This window comes from Helicoverpa zea, chromosome 8, assembly GCF_022581195.2.
Source record: "Helicoverpa zea isolate HzStark_Cry1AcR chromosome 8, ilHelZeax1.1, whole genome shotgun sequence".
Lineage (NCBI taxonomy): Eukaryota > Metazoa > Arthropoda > Insecta > Lepidoptera > Noctuidae > Helicoverpa > Helicoverpa zea.
This window is the reverse complement of record NC_061459.1, coordinates 5,106,613-5,128,545: the sequence shown is the minus strand read 5'-3', so window position 1 is coordinate 5,128,545 and position 21,933 is coordinate 5,106,613. Positions and strand designations below refer to the sequence as shown.

Here is a 21,933-nt window from a genome sequence, read left to right as displayed (position 1 = left end):
AGCTGTCGACTAGTGTCGACCCTCTGTCCAGTAATGGTTAATAATTAACAATTTACCTTCTGAATAACTTATGTCTTGTAAAGTTGCTTACCGATGGTGGTGAGGCATATAAACTAGTGTCATTGAGGTATATAATTTAGTATGTCAAACCCTTCCGTGTCTCCAAATTATAGTCAGCAGAATGTTTCTACTAACAGATAAAGCAGTTGTTGAAATACTGAATTAACAATTTCAAATAGAAAGAAAAAAAAATAAAGGTACCTAAAAATTACTTTCCTGCTCTTATTCAACCTTCTAGTTCTGCGCATAAAAAGATAATTTTCCCTTCGCACACAGAATAGGGCTCTTCTGTCCGTTACAGTCGTCGCGAACATCTGCGACTTCGTGTCGTTATAAATAAGATTTGTAGCGGCCAACATCTCCCACTTTACGATATGCAAGCAATGTTAGCTTTGCAGGAAATTACCTTGTTCTAAGGAGTTCGTATTATACGAGTATTATGTTAATCAAAAAATATATGGCTAGGTAAGAACAGAAGTAATCCAAGTAGCATTTTTTAAAAGTTGAGATATTCATAGAAATGCGTTTTTATGAATATCATAATTATGTTGAGCACATGATTTAAAATATGTTTGTTATTTGATAGATATAAACATAACTCAAACTTTCATAGCTGTTTTTCTTTAGTAAATGCAATTTTGATAAAAATATTGATTTAATTGTAGAAAATAGCAATATTTGTTGAAATACAGAAACGTAACATAAAAGAGTTTGTTTGAAAAAGTACTGAATAGCACTTGGATTACTTTTGCACAACCTCACTTCATACTCAAAAGTTCCAAAAATCGACTTAGCTCCATTTTGTCAAAAATGTTACTTGGATCACTTCTGTTCTTAACTAGCCATATGAGTTACTAGCACAAGTACCTACCACCTACTTATGAAAAGATATTTGCGAAAGTACCTGGTACTTATTTTTTTGTGAGCACCTTCCAATCTGTTACAATTCCTTGTCTGTTTCTCCAGTTATCATCAAAAATCAAAATAATTAACATCAGGACTAGTCATTTCCCTTGCTCACCATGAACTTATAACTTCCGAGCCCTTAGATGCACGTGTCCTGATCACGGATTGAGTTGTCTCCGGCGCATTGAAATCGACAATATCCTCTGCGCTTCCCTCGTCCCCCTCCGGCCTTCGATCGACTCCGCGTGACTCCGACATGTGACATTCAACCACATTCCAACTCTTCACAAATTTTCCATGACGCGATGTGCGAATTTGCCGAGATTTCACTACGTAAGCTCGAGTGCTCGAGTGCTTTTATCGATTACTCGATTTGGATACATGATTGATATGGTTCTGTTGCTTAGCACCTACACATTTTATATATTGAAAGTTGTTGTTGCGTATATTGGTAGAGAACTGTCGGCCAATAGTTTTTCGATGAAGATATTCGGAACGAGGGCGAAACTGCTTGGGATGTATCTAGTTTAAATAAATGCCGATACAAACAGATAACATTCAACAATAAACTTTAATTAATTAAATCAAGGCACTACCTACACGCCACGCTTTTAAGGAACTTAAGGACTTTAAATAATTACATTCTAAGCACCTCTTTAAAACTGATTAATCTTGTTCTCACAATACCGTGAACCTTTCCTCCCAAGGATTTGGGTGTACTTGTGTAGTCTATGTTTAGTTGTCAAAGGAACCAGAAACGTCCCATAACCCTGAATAATTTTAATTTAAATGCAAAATACGATCCTAAAATACGTCTTAAAGTTTACATATGCGTAGTTTGATGAAGAGCTATTTAGTTTGCTTTATATAGTGTGATGTATTTTAATTGATGAAGATTTAAAGCACCTTTCTGAAAAAGGGCATTATATAAGTTTAATTTTAAGATCCAGTACAAAATAACGGAATCTTTTCTACTTATATGGGGAAACATAGATTCAAGCTTTGCAGAAATTTTCTCGGCTTTCAATGTAGACATGCAAATTGTATTGTTTTCCATCTTGTTTCAAGAACTCTTTATGATACAAAGGAATCCGAACAAAGCTGCTTCAAACTTTTCAAGTTACAAACTATTTAATATGCACTTTAATTACAAATCAAAATTGAAAGTTAGGTATCACACATCATCTTCCTGCCCTGTTCCCAAGTCATTTGGGGTCGGCGCGACATGTCTTTTTCTTCCATTCCTCTCTGTCAGACGTCTTAGTTACATCCACTCCCTTCTGTTTCATATTCTCTTTCAGGCAATCAATCCATCTTTTCCTCGGTCTACCTCTGCCTCTCCATCCATCCACATTCATTCATTTCATTCCTTTCACATTGAAAGTTATCACACGTGACAGCTTTTAAATCTTTGTATTACAAAGTTTAAATTATATATTTATTCACAATATATTTACATTAATTGAAAATAAAATAAAATAAACTTATATACAACTTAAAACTAATACAGTGCATAAAGTTTAAATTGTATGTTGCTCCAATTTTGATAAAACATGTAAGTGCTAACCACATCCAGTGTACCCTACTATCCGTCAGTTTAAGTTAACAAATTGATATGGTATTATCGTTACGCCGCGGGCACTGCCCATTTGGCCCCATCAAGTGTCTATTTACTAATTTCGCCGGAGAGCCGGTGTCCTGCCCTCATGGCTGCAATAATAGCACTACGAAATTGCTGCAACCCAGCCGAGTATCATTGAGTTAGATCAGTTAATCCCCTCGGGTCGGCGGTTAATTCAGTGTCTGCACTGCGCTTGCGACGAATTTGCGTGCTTTGATTTTTTCTATCACTCATATATGACACTATGAAAGCTTGTAACTAAAAATGTCGTATCAGATAGTTTATCTAGAAATCATTGTTAATAATAACAATGTTCCTAAGAAGTTGTAAGTGATTCGGTTGCATGGAGATAGTTTCAACAATGAAAATTACGGAAAATGGCGTCGGGTGTGAGGCGGGTAAGAGCGACGCGGTGGTCGTTACAGTACAGCCAGACAGGTTAGTGGAGGAGGTTAAAATAAGGAGTTCGTGCTACCTTTTTTAGTGGCGCAAATTACCTTTTGGAAAAATAAAACAATACGCAAATTAAGCCGCTTTGTGCCGCGAACACAGACGAATGCACTCACTATTTTTGAAATATTTTTGTCTGCTTTGCATTCACAAATAGGATAGATCTCATCTCGCTTCACATTCAAAGTGAATCTGAGTTTCAATGATAAATTGCTAGTATACCCTTTCCGCGCCATCGTTGGTGATACAACTGATACAAATTCTACCTACACAGACAAAACGACAGTTCAGTAACATCGATCGGTTTACAGGAATAGTTTGCATTATTAAGCGCTTCAACTGTTCTACAAACTATCGATTGTTTTAGTTTGAAATAAGAATAGCAGTGATAATCTTTTTTTAATGGACAACACTAATAAAAAAAAAACTGCTTCAAAATAAGGTTCCAAGTTTCGAATACTCTAATTAATGCTTCTCAAAAACAAAAACATTTGAAGTTGGAACGTGCGTTCCGACACCCAAAAAGCATGCATGTGTTTGTAAGTGACCAGCATTCCCTGAGGGCTCGTACCGTGCCGTCGACTTTTTAACGAGTTCCAACCTAATTTTGTAATTATTACTCAAATATTTTAATGTACGGTCGCCATCCGTGCCGTAAACGGGTGTAATACGGAAATTCTACGTGCTCCGAGGCGTTAGTTTACTCCGTTGTTTACTTTGGCTATGCTCTGAATAATAAGTTATGCCGGGTCTACGTATAAGTTGGAAACAAAATAATGCTCATGTTTGTTGGTATAAGTTTAAACTTGTGTTACTATTTTAGTGTAAGGAGTAAGTATTAAAGTAGAGCGTGTTAAAATAGTACCTAACGGCATGCATTTCTGCACCTGAGTTTTATTATACCTGCAATGCTTCCTTGGATTTTTTTACTCTTTATAGAGTAGGTATTACTCTTTTACTCTTTATAGGTACTCTTTATAGGGTAGGTAGGTAGTCGTGGTGGCCTAGTGGGTAAAAGGACCAACCTCTCAAGTATGAGGGCGCGGGTTCGATCCCAGGTCAGGCAAGTACCAATGCAACTTTTCTAAGTTTGCATGTACTTTCTAAGTATATCTTAGACATCATTGACTGTGTTTCGGATGGCACGTTAAACTGTAGGTCCCGGCTGTCATTGAACATCCTTGGCAGTCGTTACGGGTAGTCAGAAGCCAGTAAGTCTGACACCAGTCTAACCAAGGGGTATCGGGTTGCCCGGGTAACTGGGTTGAGGAGGTCAGATAGGCAGTCGCTTCTTGTAAAGCACTGGTACTCAGCTGAATCCGGTTAGACTGGAAGCCGACCCCAACATGATTGGGAAAAAGGCTCGGAGGATAGAGTAGGTATTAGAATTATCTACTATTTCGTTTAGTGTCAAAACCAAAGCTGTACTATGATCGTCTTCCTTAACCTACAAATGATATTTAAAATATTTAGGTCAAGTAGGTAACCGGTACCCACTCATAAAACATCCTGCGCCTACACTATCCCATGAACCATGTCACCTTGTTCACTAACAAACGTGATAATCTGTGTCCAAACTTTAGCTTCCGTCACGCAACATTAATATGTCACTTGTTAGTTCACTACCCATTATACTTAAGCTAAGCTGACTTATGTGACCGATCCCAATATTCTATCCATCTGTGGGTTTAGATACCAGAGATAGGATTTTGACATTCCTTGTATGGGTCTAATGTCAATTTCTATCTCAGAATGTCCGTTAACAGATACATAGATGCGTGTTGTAATTCAAAAACAGTTGAATGTCGGATACGGCCTCCGACTGCCCCTCGCCCTATTTCCTGCTATTCCTTTAACTTTATAAACATTGTTCGTTCTAAATACGCGGGGTTATTGACCTCGGTGTTGACAGGGGTGGCCGCGATTAATTTTAAAATGCAATGGTATGTGAGCGTGGCACGCAACCCTACGTGAGATAGTGATAATTATTTAATAACGCATGCGAATTTGGTAAGCCTTGTTAATTTTGTGTTGTTTTGGACGATTTGTGTTGAAGTTGTAGCATTTAATTAAATTATCGTAATACGTTATTTAACATGTGCTGCCACATGATATCATGACATTTTTTTGCCTTTGTTAGGGTTTGACTTTGTTACTGACAGGACGTTAATAAGCATTGTAGCTTCTAAAAAACTATGGCTCGTTGTAGGGATTTCGATAAAGCAGATACACGAATCAACAAAAAACAAACTGTCGGATAAAGATGCAGAGAACTGAGCAAGTCAAGAAAAGTTTGTCACAAAAAGGACTTGCACAGGTTTCCAGCCAGGAAGTTTAAATGAAAAAAAAAAAACTATAAAAGATAAAGTTACCAAAGAGTCTCGTGTTCACTGACAATCTCTTTTGCTCTATTTTTTTTAGATCTGTTTTGTAGGTAGAAGCTTATTTCAAAGTTATGAATATAAGATGGTGTTGACAGTATAATAATGTACGTAACGTTGGATTACATTATTATTTAAAAAACGTTCCTATCACATGTATAACAAATAATACAAACTTCTTTTAGAAATAAGTAGAGATACAATTCTATCAATATCTTTTGGCAAATCTCTGCAAAGACCAGACGCCCTCATCACGCAGTATGTTATCTTTCGTCAGCGAATTTCACATTTCGTATACTTAGGTACTAAGCCAAAAATTTCCCCTTTTGCAAGAAGCTTCCTTTTATAAGCGTTTTATATTTAATTGGGTTCTTTAAGATCTTAAGTGGGATGCTAAAAGGATCCAAGCTTCTGAGAGTTTGCAGCGTCCAGAAAGCCCCTTTCAAATATTTTAATATTCATAACATGGGAAGGTTTTACCTGAAATTAGAAAAAAGAAAGTTTAGACTATGTTCTTTCAGACATTTTTTTCTTTATACATGTAGAGCACCTTTCATGTTCATTATCGTGCTTGTTTTCTCCGAAGGCTTAAGTAGACGTCTTACCTAACATATCCAGTTACACCTAGGTAGACCAACTGAGACCCTACTCATTTGATAGGATACTTCTTTTAAAAATAAAGGGGAGTTTCTTTCTTCAGCTGCCACTGAAAAAAACTGAGCAAAAATAGAGACTATTAACTCAGAACCACATGCTGACATGGAGGTATTTACAACTACTAGACCAACGAGGAAGCAAAGCTTTTCATAGTTTACTACAATATAATGTATTAATAAACAAAAAAGTAAGCATATTAAGCACGCTACGTATGAAATATAAACAATAAACAAGACTAATGTTTTGTTTGCATGTTTAACGGATAGGAAAAGAATTTAAAAGCTATTAGCTGATAGGCATATCTGCATTAACTCACAGGCTGAAATAAACTGTATGTGCATTAAACTAACCGGAACCGCCATGAAAATAAATCTGTATGCGAAAAAGTCTGCCAATTTACGTGTAAACAGCAAGGCAACCAGTTCGGTTCACATCAAAATCGTTTATTTTCCAAAACTAGGTAGAAGATTTACAATTAGCTCCAAACTAGGCTAGCTTGTATTTTGAGCATATTGATAACGTGTCAAAATTGACAGACACTAGCATGAATTTGATGCACATACATGCGCTTACGAATATCAGCAACTCTCTCACACCTTTGGCAGGCAGAGGCGAAGGCAATTAATGGCGTTTCCACTTAGTTAAATTCTAAAGCACGTACATATTTCCCAGGTATGTCTTCAAGTTCAAAATAGTTAGTAACGTTCACAAATTGCCTTCATACAATCGTGCTGGTTGAATACAATAGATCCATCAAGGAATAGTTAGTGCCTAATCCATAAATGGCTTCTAAACGTTGGGAACGTGTCTTAACCTTGGGTCACGGAGTAGATGTCTTCGACCATGTGTAGAAGTGAGAACATACTTGTATCGCAAAGGATAGATAAGAATGAGCTGTTCTCATACGGGGAAGGAATGAGGGTTAATCGTCACGCTAGCTGTGAGCGGAATAGCGATTTCAGACTTTAAAGTCCAGGTTTCCTTCCTGAAGATATTTGCTTAAATTTTACTAAGTCATTGATCATCCGAGGTACACATAGAAAAAAAGTACATTTAAATTAGATCAACCTGTGTTCAGGCCACCACGACTCCAAATACTTATTAGTTTTATCTAAATACCTTTTCTATTTTACCTTCATATTTACCGTGATTTATCTTCAGTCGTTTAAAAAGTTTGCTCGTGACCGCTGAGTGATGCTGCGGTAAAGTTTCAGTTTTTTCGCTAAACCGTGAGACTATATTTTTTTTTTCATTAATAACTCAGTACTATAGTGTAATGAACAATTTTTGTTACTCCAGCAAAGAAATAAATGAGAATAGTGTGCTGTACTCCAATCACAGTGCAAGATATCGCGACTTTCTCACCACAAAGCTTATCTGCGACTGTCTTCTAAAAACACATTCTTTGTACTGTCTTCGGTACAAACAAGACAGGGTTGCGTGGAAATAGAAAAACGCGGAAAAATGTGTGAAATGCTCTCTCGGTGTCGCGCGACGGGTTTTTTTTATTTTTCTATTCTGTGCATATGAACAGCCGTACTCATGTTGCCTACAATTTATTCAGGATTTTACGGATATATATTTTTTTTTTATTTCCAATGGACGCTGAATTCTGTTGTGGGATTTGTCGAGTTTTGAGAGTTTTCGGTTTATTTATTGTGCTGCGAATATTTTATGGTCGTCGGGATTTTAAATTTAAATGTAGTGTTTCATGCAAATAACGTGCATTGCGACTTTTTAATTGAATGAAAACAATTTCGTATCAGAATAAATAAAAGTGCTGCTTTTAAAACTGCACATAAACCCGATGAATAACGCTCGATTAACCAAGGATAGAATTCCTTAGATCATCTATACGCACTCCGCTTTGCTTTCGTAAACAAACCTAAACACCACTCAGCCCTTAATTAGATATTGTTTAAAAATTCATCTCAGAACTCTTTTATATTCTGACTCATGGACGGCCTTCTGTAAACAATCTACTGAAACTGGCCGGATTACGTTAACCTTTAAAAAGGAAAAAGCGTTCCAAATTCAAAATACGTTCAGCGTGAAAGTAGTCTGGTTGTACAGACGTTCATTGATCACCGGGCAGCCGGCAACTTGCCAACGAAAGGGAACGTATACTACGATCCTGTTAACAATTTCACAGGTCATAAACACCTCGAGGTTACCACTCAAAATTAGACCAAATTTCTGTAGCGATAAGATACAGAATTGATTGTTTTAGCAGTGGCCGTTTAAATGGCATGAAATTGGAAGGTGTTAGTATACAGAGTGTACACATCTAGTATCGAATAGTATTTGTAGCGGTGCTGAAAGTTGGGCGAGATTTTAGATAGCATTGTTCGGTCCCATTTATGGTTAGAACTTAGGAGTTTCTAATACGCGATTAATCATTGTTATTGTTGTTGTTTCCTTTGTAGATTAATGGTTTAATAGATAAGTACAATAAAGTGTATTTGTAAGACGTTTAATAAAATACGGAGGCAATTTGGGACTCTTGTTATTGTGTTTCTGTGGGCGAGGTGAAAACTAATTAATTATTTTGCTGGCATTATGTCTTGTTCTTAAGTTTCTTGTAATATCATCACAGGTACTTACAGTTTCATGTTGGTCTATTGCTGATTGCTGGTGATGTAGTTTATTATGTACATCCTAATATGTACCTACTGTATCACCGGGTATATAACATGGCTTGGCAAATTAAATTGCTATCACAGTTGTTCCATATTTTATCTTAATGTAAAATCGGACTAAGTAAATGTAACTGATAAAAGGATAAATTATGACGACCCACTGATATTTGTATGCTTTATTATAATCTTGAAAATAAGATTTGCAAACCAGAATTTTATTAACACAGCAATCTTTAACGTCAAACAATAATTGCTGATTACCCAGCACTCTGGCGTTTTGAAAGCGCCCAAATCCGATTTCAGTTTAATAAGACCACTTGAATTTTATTGTATTCGAAATCGATACGGAATCGAGTTGGAAGGAGGATTCGAGATGCTGAGACACCAGACTATGTAATGGTTCCGTGGAGATTCTGAAATTAGTTTGACGTCGTACACTGGAGAGCTGAGAATAAGGGCGAGTTAGGTACGAAAACTGAATAAACCAAACTATAAGTTAACATCCTCGGAATTACATGTATAAATACCTAGTTGAAGAAGGAAAAATACAGTTTTTGGAACACTTTTTTTAATAGGCTGTTATTAAGATCAAGTTTTATTAGGCTAGTTGTGTATTGTAACCGACTTCAGACAGCTGTCAAGAAATATTGCGGTAAAAATCTAGTAACCGGGGTGGAAATTCAATCTAGTTTATCTTACTCAACAACGATGCATTAGGTATCTCAATCAGATTAATCAGCTTTGATAGGTTGAATAAGATTCATAGTTTCACCATCAATATTGTCACTTTTGTTCCGATTTTTTGGTCTTAAGTGTAGTTTCTATCGTCGACCATCTACCATTAATATTTCAGTGCTAATGGGATCCGTTCTCCGTTGGTTATTTTCTTGCTTCACTATAATAATGTAAAATACGCATCGGCTTGTTTTGAATTTTAATTTACAGCACTCTTTATTATGGACGTGATAATTATGACACAGTTAAAAGATATAATATAGATACGTGATCTTGATTATGATTTCGAGTAGAGCTGCCCATTGACTACCTATCTCCCTGCAATGGTACTGCCCGCATATTATGCAAACACGAAGTATTTATTGTCCTTATTACCCAGTAAGACTTTTTTTTTAAGAAGCATTAAAATAGTTTTGCTAAACCCTATTTTACACATTTTTAATGCAACCTATTTTTGTAAAATTTTATATATGTAGGCATAAATGCTTAATGCATATACTCTCACAAGAGCAAATACAGATACACGCCTTTACATAATGACGACATTGTTTTGTTTCCTTCATATAAAAATCACCTCTGTTGTCTTAACCCTCCAGCTCTGCCTCAAGGTAAGAAAACATATTAAATCATGTCTTACATCATTGATATTAATATTGTGATAGAAACAGGAGTATTATGGGTGTCAGGTAACGTGAGCCGAATTTGTTCCGTGTCATAGTTTGATTGATGAGGTGTCTGAGCTTAATACTAAAGAGGTTGCCTGTCTTTCGTTATTTATTTTTGATACGATTAAAAGAGTGATACAAGTAAGTTGTAAAAGTTGATCATTGATTATATGGTCTATCAATATTATTTACCTACGTTCATTGTTTTATTCCAATGACATTATAGTTCGACAAAATCCGTTCCGATTGAAATCCTCTATTTGTTAGCGTAAAAATCAAAATACACACAATCGACGGTAACGGAACACGGATACAGAGCTATTTTTAAATGTTGGTAAATAAATTGGGATTCAACAAAATAACTCAAACACGGAGCTTTTATTCGAGCGCCATTACAATACAAACAAAAGAATCTCTGAAATATCGTTATCCGTGGCATTCACGCAAAATCCAGATGGTATCATATATTTGATGCACAAGCAATTTATTTTGATTTACATACGTTACATTCACATTTGAAGCGCACAGACCAGATGGACGCAGGTATAATCTCGTGATCCGCAAGAGGCGAACATTGGTTTGATTAAAATAAACGCTGTATGTAATCCGAGGTAAACCATTTACGCGGGAGACGGGACAGGAAATCGAAAGCGGCCATATTGGATGCGGAAATGTGCGACTGGCGCCCATCTCCAGCCGGCGACCGGCGGTGATTCGATTTGTGGCACTTTCGGTACAGGAACGAACGATTCTTGGAATTATTTAATCCGTTTACATATTCGATGTTTCTGTGTGGATTGTCCTATTTCCAATTCTATTATTCTATCATTTCCATTTCATTGAACGTAGAGAATTTTTGGCGAAACTAAAAAATAAAAAGTCAGGAAATATTGATCAAGATATGCTCATTCTTTAAGGTCAGAGGGATGAGATATAAAGCTAAGTCGACAATCGGATTTATAAGAATATCCGAAATATTATAAGAAGAGCAGAGCCGAAATTAGAAGTCTAAAAATAATACGACTAAGTTATAATAACAGAAACTAATATTCTTCACAGGTGAATGAAAATCTTTATTAAGTTCCAAGCAAATACAGGAACTATAAAATGCCATAACGGCTTTAATTCAATTCAACTGCACAGTAAGATATATTCATATGCCAAGAAAGTGCCTTCGGAACTTCCAATAGGAAGTCTGAAGAAATTGAGATTCCATACAAGTGCTCTGGAACTTCATAAACTATAAAGTTCACCCGTATTCGCTCACGTTATCGGATTCTCGGCACGTTTGCAGACCGTCCATTTGTGAATATTATGTACCATTATTGCTTAATACAGTTGCAACGTGAAATATGCATTTTCTATGGCATTTTAATTCAAAATGAAAGTGCTACTCTGAATATTTTAACGATGTAAGAAACACTCTATCTGTAAAGCAGTTCTCATATTAACTGTGTAGATAAGTTAATAGTTATGAACTGTAGAAGTGTGGGTGGGTTCGGACCTGTTTGGGGATTTATTCAAACTATAAACTGTGCAAAAACTACGATTATCGAGATTTAGATCGAATTTAATTTGAAAAGTTCGGAAAGAAAACGTCTGCAGTTCCAATCCGATATCCCACCTAATACCTGCAGAGACGCCAATTTCAGAGTGTAGAGATTTTATATAAAAAAAAGTTACTACAAAATGTCGCCAGACGAAAACAGAAAACTGTACTCAAAAGTTCATTGACCCCGACGTTTTCCGGCCAGAGACAACTGTTGGTGCTTATCCCAAACGTTTTCGCGTTTAATAATTCACTTAGGGATGGAATCTTCGCGTAGCTACTCTTGATAACTCCTTGTAAAGTTATCTTTCTAAATTCCGTAGTCAGCATGATTCTTCATGAAATTTGAGCCGCGGGAGCTATAAATTTTTGTCGGATTTTCCTGTACCCGTATTTGAGAGTACATAGAGCGGCGACGTGCCGTAATGGTGATGAATTTGGAGGATTATGTCTCCATTTTGCTGACACGAGCACATAACCGCGAGGCACTGAGTTGTTCAAAATTGACACTAATAGCTACTTTACATATCCATTATCTACTTACATAGGTATTATGACACTAATGTGAAGCGGTTATCATTTGGAACTATAATGTAATAATCGAATTATTATAATTTGAGACATAATTAGTCTTATACATATGTGAGCTTTATTATTTCTATAAATATTGATACTATAATGATTTTTAGTAAAATAAGTATCTACTTACCTATAGGTGATTTCTTTATGATCGTTTTTCATGTGCATGTGTGAATCACAGTAAACATGCTCATTGTCGACTATACGATGAAATAAATTATCCCCAAGATATCTTATAGCTACTTGTAAGTTGTAGAAACTTTCTTGGTAGTAAGACGAAAAGTTAGCTTTTAATTAAATGAGACAGGAGCTTCCTTAATTAAAACAGAGAACTCGAAGAAGTGGATAACTAAAGTTTTCGAATGTTTTCCACATAGTTTGTATTGTTTAGTGACGTAGTAGAACACAAGTTTTTTCCCATTAGTCTTTGTTTAGAAGAAGAGTGAACTTTTATGGTCAAGACAAGTTCCTGATTAAAGGAAGTGCAGACTCGGAGATAAAACATGAAGTTAGAATAAGATTGTTGGAAAAGAAAATATTTGGTGAATTTTTATATTCGTTACTATTAGTTAGGTACCCTACATACATTCTTATGCATGCATTAAACATATCTGAATTTTCATCGCAATCTTAAATTATTTTTGTGGTCTTCTAGAAATAATTTATTGCATACAAGATCTTTGAAACTAATGACTAGATTTTGGCGGTAATTTAATTACATGTCAAATTCAAACTCAATTTTTTTTTATTTCAAATAGGCCTATGAAAGCTCTTTCGAAACGTCAAAGTTAGGTGCACGGTTCCAAAGAGTTGGTTTCATGGAGAAGAACCGGCAAGAAACTCCATGGACACTCTTTTTAAAAGAAAATGTAGGTAATTTACATATTTCATACAGTTTTCTATCTAGTCATGAGAATGTTATACAATCCAAATTGAGCTAAAAATGTATTAATAAATTATGTGTGTGTATACTAAAAAACCTTTTATCATTCGAGGCTTCATCCGTCTAGCTGGCACAAAGATCTAAGTTAGCCAACGTTTAGTGCATTAAGACAGCTAAAAGCAAGACTTCGCTGTAAGGAATACCATTAAGCTTCAGACTGGCATATTATCATACATTAACTGTTCTGTGAGCTTCGCGCATTATTACCACGCTCAGGTATGGAATAGGAACAAGAAAAAGATGTTTAGAAGTTTAAATTTAATGTTATGAAGATACTACTTATAAATTGTTTTAAAAGAGTTCTTCCAGGCCTTTTTGAAATAAACTCTTTTGACTTTGAATTTTAATCAATATTATAATCAATGTGCCTTGAAATTCCTAATGATAAATGATATTTGGACATATTTAAACATCAAAATAATTATTAAAGATGTTCTCTAAAAACTGAATTCTCATTCTCTTATAATACATTTACAAGGGACTTTTAACTGATTACATTTTGGAAAAATAATGAGGTAGACCGTTGACCAAACTACTCCTTGCGGGGAACAACTTCACCTGTGCTGTGTACATTGCTAATTAAACTGCCTCCGGGGTCTTGTTGTCGCAAGCCCGGCTGGCCGACTCTGTGCCAATACACACATCAACTGGCTACCTAGGCATCTGTAAGGAAACCTCTGGCAATGACGGAGTAATTCAGAGATGGTAAAGCGCATTGTGGAGTACCCAGACACAATACAACATCGTATTTCTAGCGGATATTGTTAACATAACCTGTTTAAATCTCCACATATAGGGAAGACTACCAAGGTTTGCAGTTCTGTTCATAAGTATCCTTCCCAAATTCCCCATATTATCATCATCATCTACCTGGCTTTTTCCCAACTATACTGGGCTTAGCTCGCCCATATTCTAATTTATATGATTAGGTAGATACCATATGGCGAGATTTACCAGGACAAGGCAAGCTTCTATTTCGCACAACGCTCAATCACCAATTTTTGATGCTGTTCATTAGTTTAATATGAGATTATTTTTAGGTGTTTATTTATGTTAATATGTATATAATTAATTCTGTGGTTTTAAACGTTTTTTTCTATTTTGTTACAGTTGCTACTCAATCCCAGCCAACAACATGTCAGGAGGCTCTCACGTCTCCCGCGCCACATTCGGCGGAGCTGACTCCGAGATATCTGGCGGCAGTGCTCCTCCACTTCCGAGTCCTGCCTCCGCGGGGGCTGCGCTGGTGTCCCCAGAGACGCTAAGCCGCCACAGTAGCCCTCCGCCCCTGCCACCGCACCCGTCTCACCAGCAACCGGCACCTTCTTGTTCTTCACATCGCGTGCATCTGGAGTCACCGATGAGGTAAGGAACATCTCTTTTGTACAAGAAACATCTACTTCTATAGGTACAATTAGTACAAAGAGATTTCCCATTAGGTAATTTTTCATGCCAGATTAAAATAGTCGTTATCTTATCAGAAACCACGAGGAGAATCTAGTTTTAGGAAACTTAACATTAACACTAAGAAAATACTTATTACCTAGTGTTACAATACATGTAGGTATTAGTGCTGAACTTAACAAAAGCATGGTACCTTACCATGTTCTCGAAAAATGTGGTGTTATTTTCCATTTTCATTTTGATTTACGAGTTACTTACCTTCAGCTACAGTGTTGATAAATGCGCCTTAGAATTGAAAGGACATATTTATGGTGAGAATATGCAGCATATATTTCACATGATTTACTAATAAAATTATGTTGGCAGCGCCTCTTCATCGGGTCGCAGATGCCGCTCTGATAAGTTATTACGTTAATTAATTTTGCGCGAAGTAATTTCCGAAACAGAATAATTTCTGAAGGAAAACATCTTGAGGAAACCTGGACTATAGTCTGAAATCACCAACCCGCATTGAGCAAGCGTGGTGATTAATGCTCAATCCTTCTCCATGTGAGAGGAGGCCTGTGCCCAGCAGTGGGACGATAAAAAGGCAGTAACAGTAATTTCCGTATAACGTGATTTTATGTCCAACCTTCTAAACTAGAGCTTGAAACATTGCCGGTGTTTCAATATTCTAACGAAGGTATCTTTACCTGCTTCGTTTAGATTTCTTTGATCTATTTCCTGTATAACATTTTCTCGGAAAACGTGTAAAAGCTTGTTCATATTTAGGATATCACTTCCTAGAAGTTTGTTTATTCGTGGCGGAACTGTATCCGTTTTATGTACCCGGTTGATACAAATAGACATCGTGCCAGATCACTTTGAATCTATTCACGAAACTAGAGATAGAATTTAAACTCAAAAGCAGGAATCGCCCTCAAACTTCAAGTTCAAATAATGAAGAACGGTTATCTCAGGAATTGTTGGAGAAACTTGTCTGTAACAAGAACTATTTAGTTGTGAAGTAATTGTTTGGAAGCAATGCATCTTCCTTTACCAGTTACGGAGTTTTGAAAACGTCAAAAGTTCTTGACGGAACTGCTGGATGAGAAAAAGCTTGTTATAAAAAGAAAAATGCATCTAGAAAATGCAGCATTTTATCCGAAGCAAATTCTGATTACGAATGATATAAAATGAACGTTGCGCTACCGAAAAAGATTAAAAGAAAATCTCAATTGCACATTTATAAGCGTTCCCGATACCTATAATGCAGAATGGCTGCAAAACGAAAAAGAAATATGCACGTAGGAATTGTGTACATAATGAACATTGAACAGGCCCCAGGGGATTGAAAAACTGTAACCCTTTACTGGCCACAAATACTGTAACACGAAACTGCGTGTTACAGGCGACCGTACGATTAATGTTTTAATTTTAAACAAGGATTTCGGGACAATAGGTTTTCTTTTGTTTTGTTGTGCGGTACTGGACAAAGTGTTGTCTACCTTAACCACTCTCTCTGGTTGAAAATAGGGAAGTTGGGAATGAGGAGTAAAAAGGAAAACAAATAATTTTATGTGAAGTAAAGTAATCAGAAATAAATATTTCTTTAACGGATCACCATGGTGATTAAGCTCATGATTTGAAAATTTTCACGGAACTAGAAATGAGACTTTTTATTTGCCTTTTAAATAAAATTGAACACAGAATGAGGGTGGAAATGTACAGTCAACTTCAGGTCAGTGGTAACAGTTTTATAGGAAAATCGTGCTTATTACTATGGCGTTAAGGTGCATGACAGTTACCACTGATGTGCGGTCTACCGTACCAAAATACGCCTTAATTTGGTCAGTGGAAGTATTATTTGGTTAGTTAGTCGGGTTTATTTGGAAAGTCACTGCGTTATTTGGACAGCAAAGAGGGGCCACCAAAGAGGGTTAACATACTTCCGTGGTAGTTCTCATTTTGAAATCTTTTGTTTTGCGACTGCAAGTTGCTGTCGGCAGTTAGAAGGGTATAGAAGCTACATGTCAATTATACCTTCGACTCATGAATCTTGTGTTGTAAGGTCTTACATGAAGAAAGTCAAATGGTTTGTTAGAAAATACACACTATTGCTATTGTAAGGTAGTCTAAGCAATAAGAATGAATACGATAACTGTTTTCCTACATGAAACAATTATATTCTTCGCCTCGAGAGTTATTCTCATACAAGTAGGTATTTACAGTAGAAATTACGAACTTACACACCGAAACGTAAACAGTAAGAATGTATTTTTGTGTAAAATTGCCCACGGAAACGTTCTAAATATATGTGTAGGTGTGTTTAACTTTGTCGGTATCGATCGCGGTTACCATAGAAGTTAAATAATTAAAGTGCCGGTTCCTAGTCCTACTTTAATAAACTGGGTTGTTTTCCTTGCTTGTAAGTGTTTCAGTTAAAAAGCCGACTCATTTTCATTTATTTTTGACGATCTGTTCTGAGTAAAGTGTATACTAATAAAAAAGCTGAAGAATTTGTTTGTTTGAACGCGCAAATCATAGAAATATTTCGTCAGATTTCAAATAACTTCTTCAGTGTATGATAGCCCACGTAGCAAGGAAGGCTATAGGCAAATTTTTTATATGGGCGTGCTAAGTAATTCCCACGGGATGCGGGTGAAACCACTGGCTGAAGATAGTATGAACAACGTATATAAGTCTGGTGCTGAAATGAGTGGTCTGCTCGTGAGTCAGTTTATTACAGGCACAATTGTTAAAAGCTTTCTCGATATATTTAAGAGCATTTTCACAAGTAGGTACATTTTATTGCAATTCACAACCCATGTAGATGGGGCCTTCCTTACACTCCTATAAAGTGTAATTCGTACATGTTAGCTCATTATGGTCATTATATCTCTATGGATCGATATACATTTTTGAAAGCACTAAAAACTATTTTGCTGCTTTGGGACATACAAACTTCAGGGACCATTCGTTTTTACAAATACGTACCTCACTCAGTAACGTGTTTCCTTACAACATCTCCTTAGCACTGACTGCATTATTCAATGAAATACAAATATAACCTACTCGTAGGTACATACCTATTTCATGAAGAACGTACTGGAATAAGTTTAACTCCGTTGCAGTAATCCGTGCCATGCTGTCAGAGATTTACTAGCTCGTAGTATTTCGCTGTCGGATTTGGGGAATAAGCTGCGTGTACTTAATTGTATAGTTTCCTCTTTATAGTCTACGTTGGCGGTCTCTAACTAGAGTAGTATTAATTCTATGTTTTTGTGCCTGTTTGGAGAGCATTTGCTATTGCGTAGTATTGTTGCAGATATTCTTGAACGTATTAAAATCGATCACCGCAATTAGAACATTGCCAGTATAAACTCGATTTGTATGGTAGGTATAGACACAATCGAGGTTGTCTAAATAAATAAGTAGACATGGATGCTTCTTCATTATCTCAAAGATGAATTTTTATAATTACCTATCTATATAAGTCAAGGCAAAAAAATCCCAATTCTAAATGTTACCTACCTTAGAAGTATGATAATAAAACTATTGAATAATCCCGATGTTTCGGATTCTTTAAAGCATCCATGGTCACGGGCGATACACGATAAAATCGGTAAAAGTATTTTTATGTAACTGTCTAATATACGCGTAAGTGTCAGAAATAGGTGTGAATTTATTTTTTCTCCCCACAGATTATCAAGTCCACCATCCATGTCTCTGGGCGGGTCACTGTCTCTGCAGCCGGTGCTGTACGGGCCGAGTGGGGCTGCGCACGCGCCGCTGCCACCGTCCAGGAGACTCTCCCGACCTTCGGCCGCTATACAGCATATGCACGTTATAAGCGCGTGAGTTTGTAATTTTTTTTTTTTTTTTTTTAAAGTAGAGGTCAGATTGGCTGCGCGATTGTTCTAAAGAGTTACCGCGGCCCTGGTACATAAACGGCCTACGAAGGAACATGATGGGTTTTAGTCAGTAAGAGTCTAACACTCGCTCACCGCTGCTAACCCACAGCGGGAAGGGTCATTTGACGATTTCCCATCGGATAAGACTGTAAATATGTACATGTATGGTTTTGCCAGGGACCATGTGTAGTCAAACGCCATTGACGTACTATTGAATATTTTCATGAATACACATTTTATTACGATTATTGTTTTTAAGAATTTAGGCAATAATAATATACGTGGAAAAATTTTACAGTAGGTATATTTTTTTATATTTAGGCGATATCGTATGTATGCTGATATTTTGACGTCAATAACACTATATAACAATTTGTTGTTGCAAACACTATGTGACATCATAATAGTGTATTCAACTTAATACAGAAATTGCACTTGTCTTGAACATTTCAGCCTGACATTCCACTAGCGCTCCATGTTAATTCTGATTTACGGGACACAACAGTTCAAAGTTATATTTCCTGCAATAAATCAGTCGTGTTCGAGACGAAGGAATTGTATTAATTAAATTATAAGCATTAATTGTAGCGGGAGCGCTTCGGGAAACTATGTAGTGTATACTTGGGAACTATAGGAGCGACATGGCTAATCAGGACTGTTTATAGAAGGATTGTTCAACTGAACTGCATTGCCTCAACTCATTTAAATAGGAATAACTCTACTCATTTTAAGATCACAGAAGAAAACCAAATAACAGAGAAAACGGAACAAAACAAAGAGAACCTTTGCAATTTTTTTATATATATTGCCCATCAACTTACTCTACTCGTACTCTACTTTACTCGTGTAAATAAGTTTATATCTATGTAGAATTCAAAAACAGTTTATGAATTACTATTTAAAAATCGAACATCAAACAAATTATGTATATTTTTCATGTAAATCATTACATTACTCTCAGTAGAAACTAATGAGAAATCCAATAACGCGAGTCCCTCCAACTATCGCAGCTAGAGGAAAGAGGAAATTATATTAAGACGCCATCGCCAATTTGCCGCGTTCGTTCTACACAAGAAATTCTCGCTTTTACCCACGTGCAGTATACGAGCTTGCATGCAATCAGTGTCCACTATTTTGTATCTTTATTTCTTTTTGTAAATTTCAATTTTCTCGCAGTACGGGTAATGAGATACTACTACATATTGAATTTATTTACTTTTATCATAACCTATATTATATTATAACTTTAACTTACATTATGATTAATTCAGTATCCAATATTCATTCTGGTTTACCACCATGATTAATCAAGCAAAAGTAGATATGGATGGTGTGATTTGAACGAAGGCATTCAATCATTTTTCAAAAATGTATAGAGTAAAATTTCCCCACAATTCCACACCACTCTCCCATGTGCTGCATTTGAGTTAATAAATGACCATTGAATTCGAAAGCTGGCGAAAAAAATGTGCTCGAGCCAATCATTGGTAGGGCGTTGAAATTACCACAATGAAAAATGCTGGTGAGAGAGGGAGTAATAAATTACAAGAATGCGTAAAAGCTGGCAACCCAGCGCTCATGGTGTGCCCCTCAGAGACTTAAGTGCAGACAATTCTTTCGCTCAGGTAATATCGGCGTTTCTAGTCGGAGGACGGAGGTAATTTGTAAAGTAGCACCCAAGTTTGGGAAGTAAAGTGCTTATGGGTCTGAAGTATTCATGAAAAGAGTGGTCAAGAAACTTACATAAACTCGTTTGGTTCGGCCAGTATTATATTGTATTGCCCAAACATATCAGTCAAAAAGGAATATATTCGCAAAAGTAGAGCGTGAAAATATGAATATCGACAAATTAAAACATATTTCTCAACACTAGATTCACGATTCGCGCTCGCAAGGGAAATTGCATTTTCCCTCTGAATGTGCACTCTAATGAAAAGCACTCAGAGCGGTGACACAATGTAGTCTAGTGCTTGGAAATTAACAGAGGTACACATTTACATAGCTGCCATCTTGAGTGGCTGTGCTTATTTACGGACACGGTGTTTGAGCTCTGTGTAGCTGGAATACGTTTCTGTGTTCCGTGTAATAAACACAAAGAACCGCAACGTTTTGTAAATTCGCGCCGAGTTTATTGAAACAGTGTTTGTTAACTCAAAAGGCTGTCGAGTTTCGTTGTGAGCCAATTAACAACATTTTACATTGAGGTAATTTTAATATATGTATGAGTCTCAGTTTCCAACGCCTGTGTTTTTTCAGAATTCATTTTTTTATCCGATGTATTGAATTTCAGATGTGTGATTGATTAAAAACGCCCAAACTCGTAAATGTCCAAGCACTATGTTGACGTCACATAGTATGTTAGCATAACACCTGACATTCTATGTGACGTCAACACAGAAACAAACACACATATAAACGACGTTTACAAGCTCATCCTACTGGTATCTTGATTAAAGGGAATAGAACAAAACAACGTTTCGCCGAACAAAGATGTCGAAAACCAAAGGGGTGAGCTGTCTGTAGTTGACCTAATTTGCAAATTGACTACGACGTTTGGGGTAATTGGTGGAAATTCTTTTGTTGTTCAACAGATAAAGCTTTTGCTAAATTATTTTGAAAGCAATTGTTGTTGCTTTATTCGCGAATTTCTGGAGTTATTTCATCACAACGATGGAATAAAAATGTATCACAGGATTTTGTACGATTAAAAATGAAAAACGAATGAACGTCAACTTTTCCTATTTTCCTACATAATACTATACATATTTTATTACCAGATGTCTGTCTATCATTTAAATGATGTAAATATACGTAAACATTTCAAATAAATATGTATTAAGATATATTCAGAAAGAGGCGAAACTTCACCGCAAAATGTGGGTTTAAGTTTCCAGAATATTCTAATGTTGATTACGTAATGTTCGAAGGATGAAGCAAAGTTCTGGTTTTATTAATTAGGATTGTTGATAAGCTTTGCATAAAGGGTTTGTGTGAAAACTTGGTGATTGCAGATTCTCCTGTTGTTTGAAATGGGAGGAGCTTAAAAGTTTAGTAATTATCCCTCCTGTTTTACCGCGGTAGTCACACAAGACTTTGCAGCTCATTTTTCATGAAGATAATGTTTGTCTTCGTAAAATATGCGGAAAAAGTTTTCGCAAACTGTAGGCAATACGTCATTTATATTTTTAGAAAATTACAAGGTGCCTTTCCCGGTACCATTGATGTAGGTGTCTATCTGTTAACGTTTTTGTCACTGGAGCACAAATTCGCTTGATACACTACATGTTGGTATAGTTTGACATTAATTTGCAGTACATTGACCATAAGAGTCAAAAGTAATCTTCTAAAGTGCATTGTACCGTAAAAGTCAAGACAATCATATACGCAATTCACCCCCTACGCTAGTATATCCGCCTCCGCCTAACCCATGTCGTCATAATTTTAGCAAGTC

General features: G+C 36.3%; 1 protein-coding gene across 2 annotated transcripts in view; it reads left to right on the top strand.

Moving 5' to 3' along the window:
* LOC124632692 (proton channel OtopLc) overlaps positions 1 to 21,933 on the top strand; it is a 67,070-nt gene that overhangs the window by 25,310 nt on the left and 19,827 nt on the right. For both annotated transcript variants that reach the window (XM_047167635.1, XM_047167634.1), the window contains exons 3-4: positions 14,296 to 14,550; positions 18,273 to 18,425. In XM_047167635.1, the coding sequence (XP_047023591.1) occupies positions 14,296 to 14,550; positions 18,273 to 18,425 (408 nt within the window). The remainder of the gene's footprint in view (positions 1 to 14,295; positions 14,551 to 18,272; positions 18,426 to 21,933) is intronic.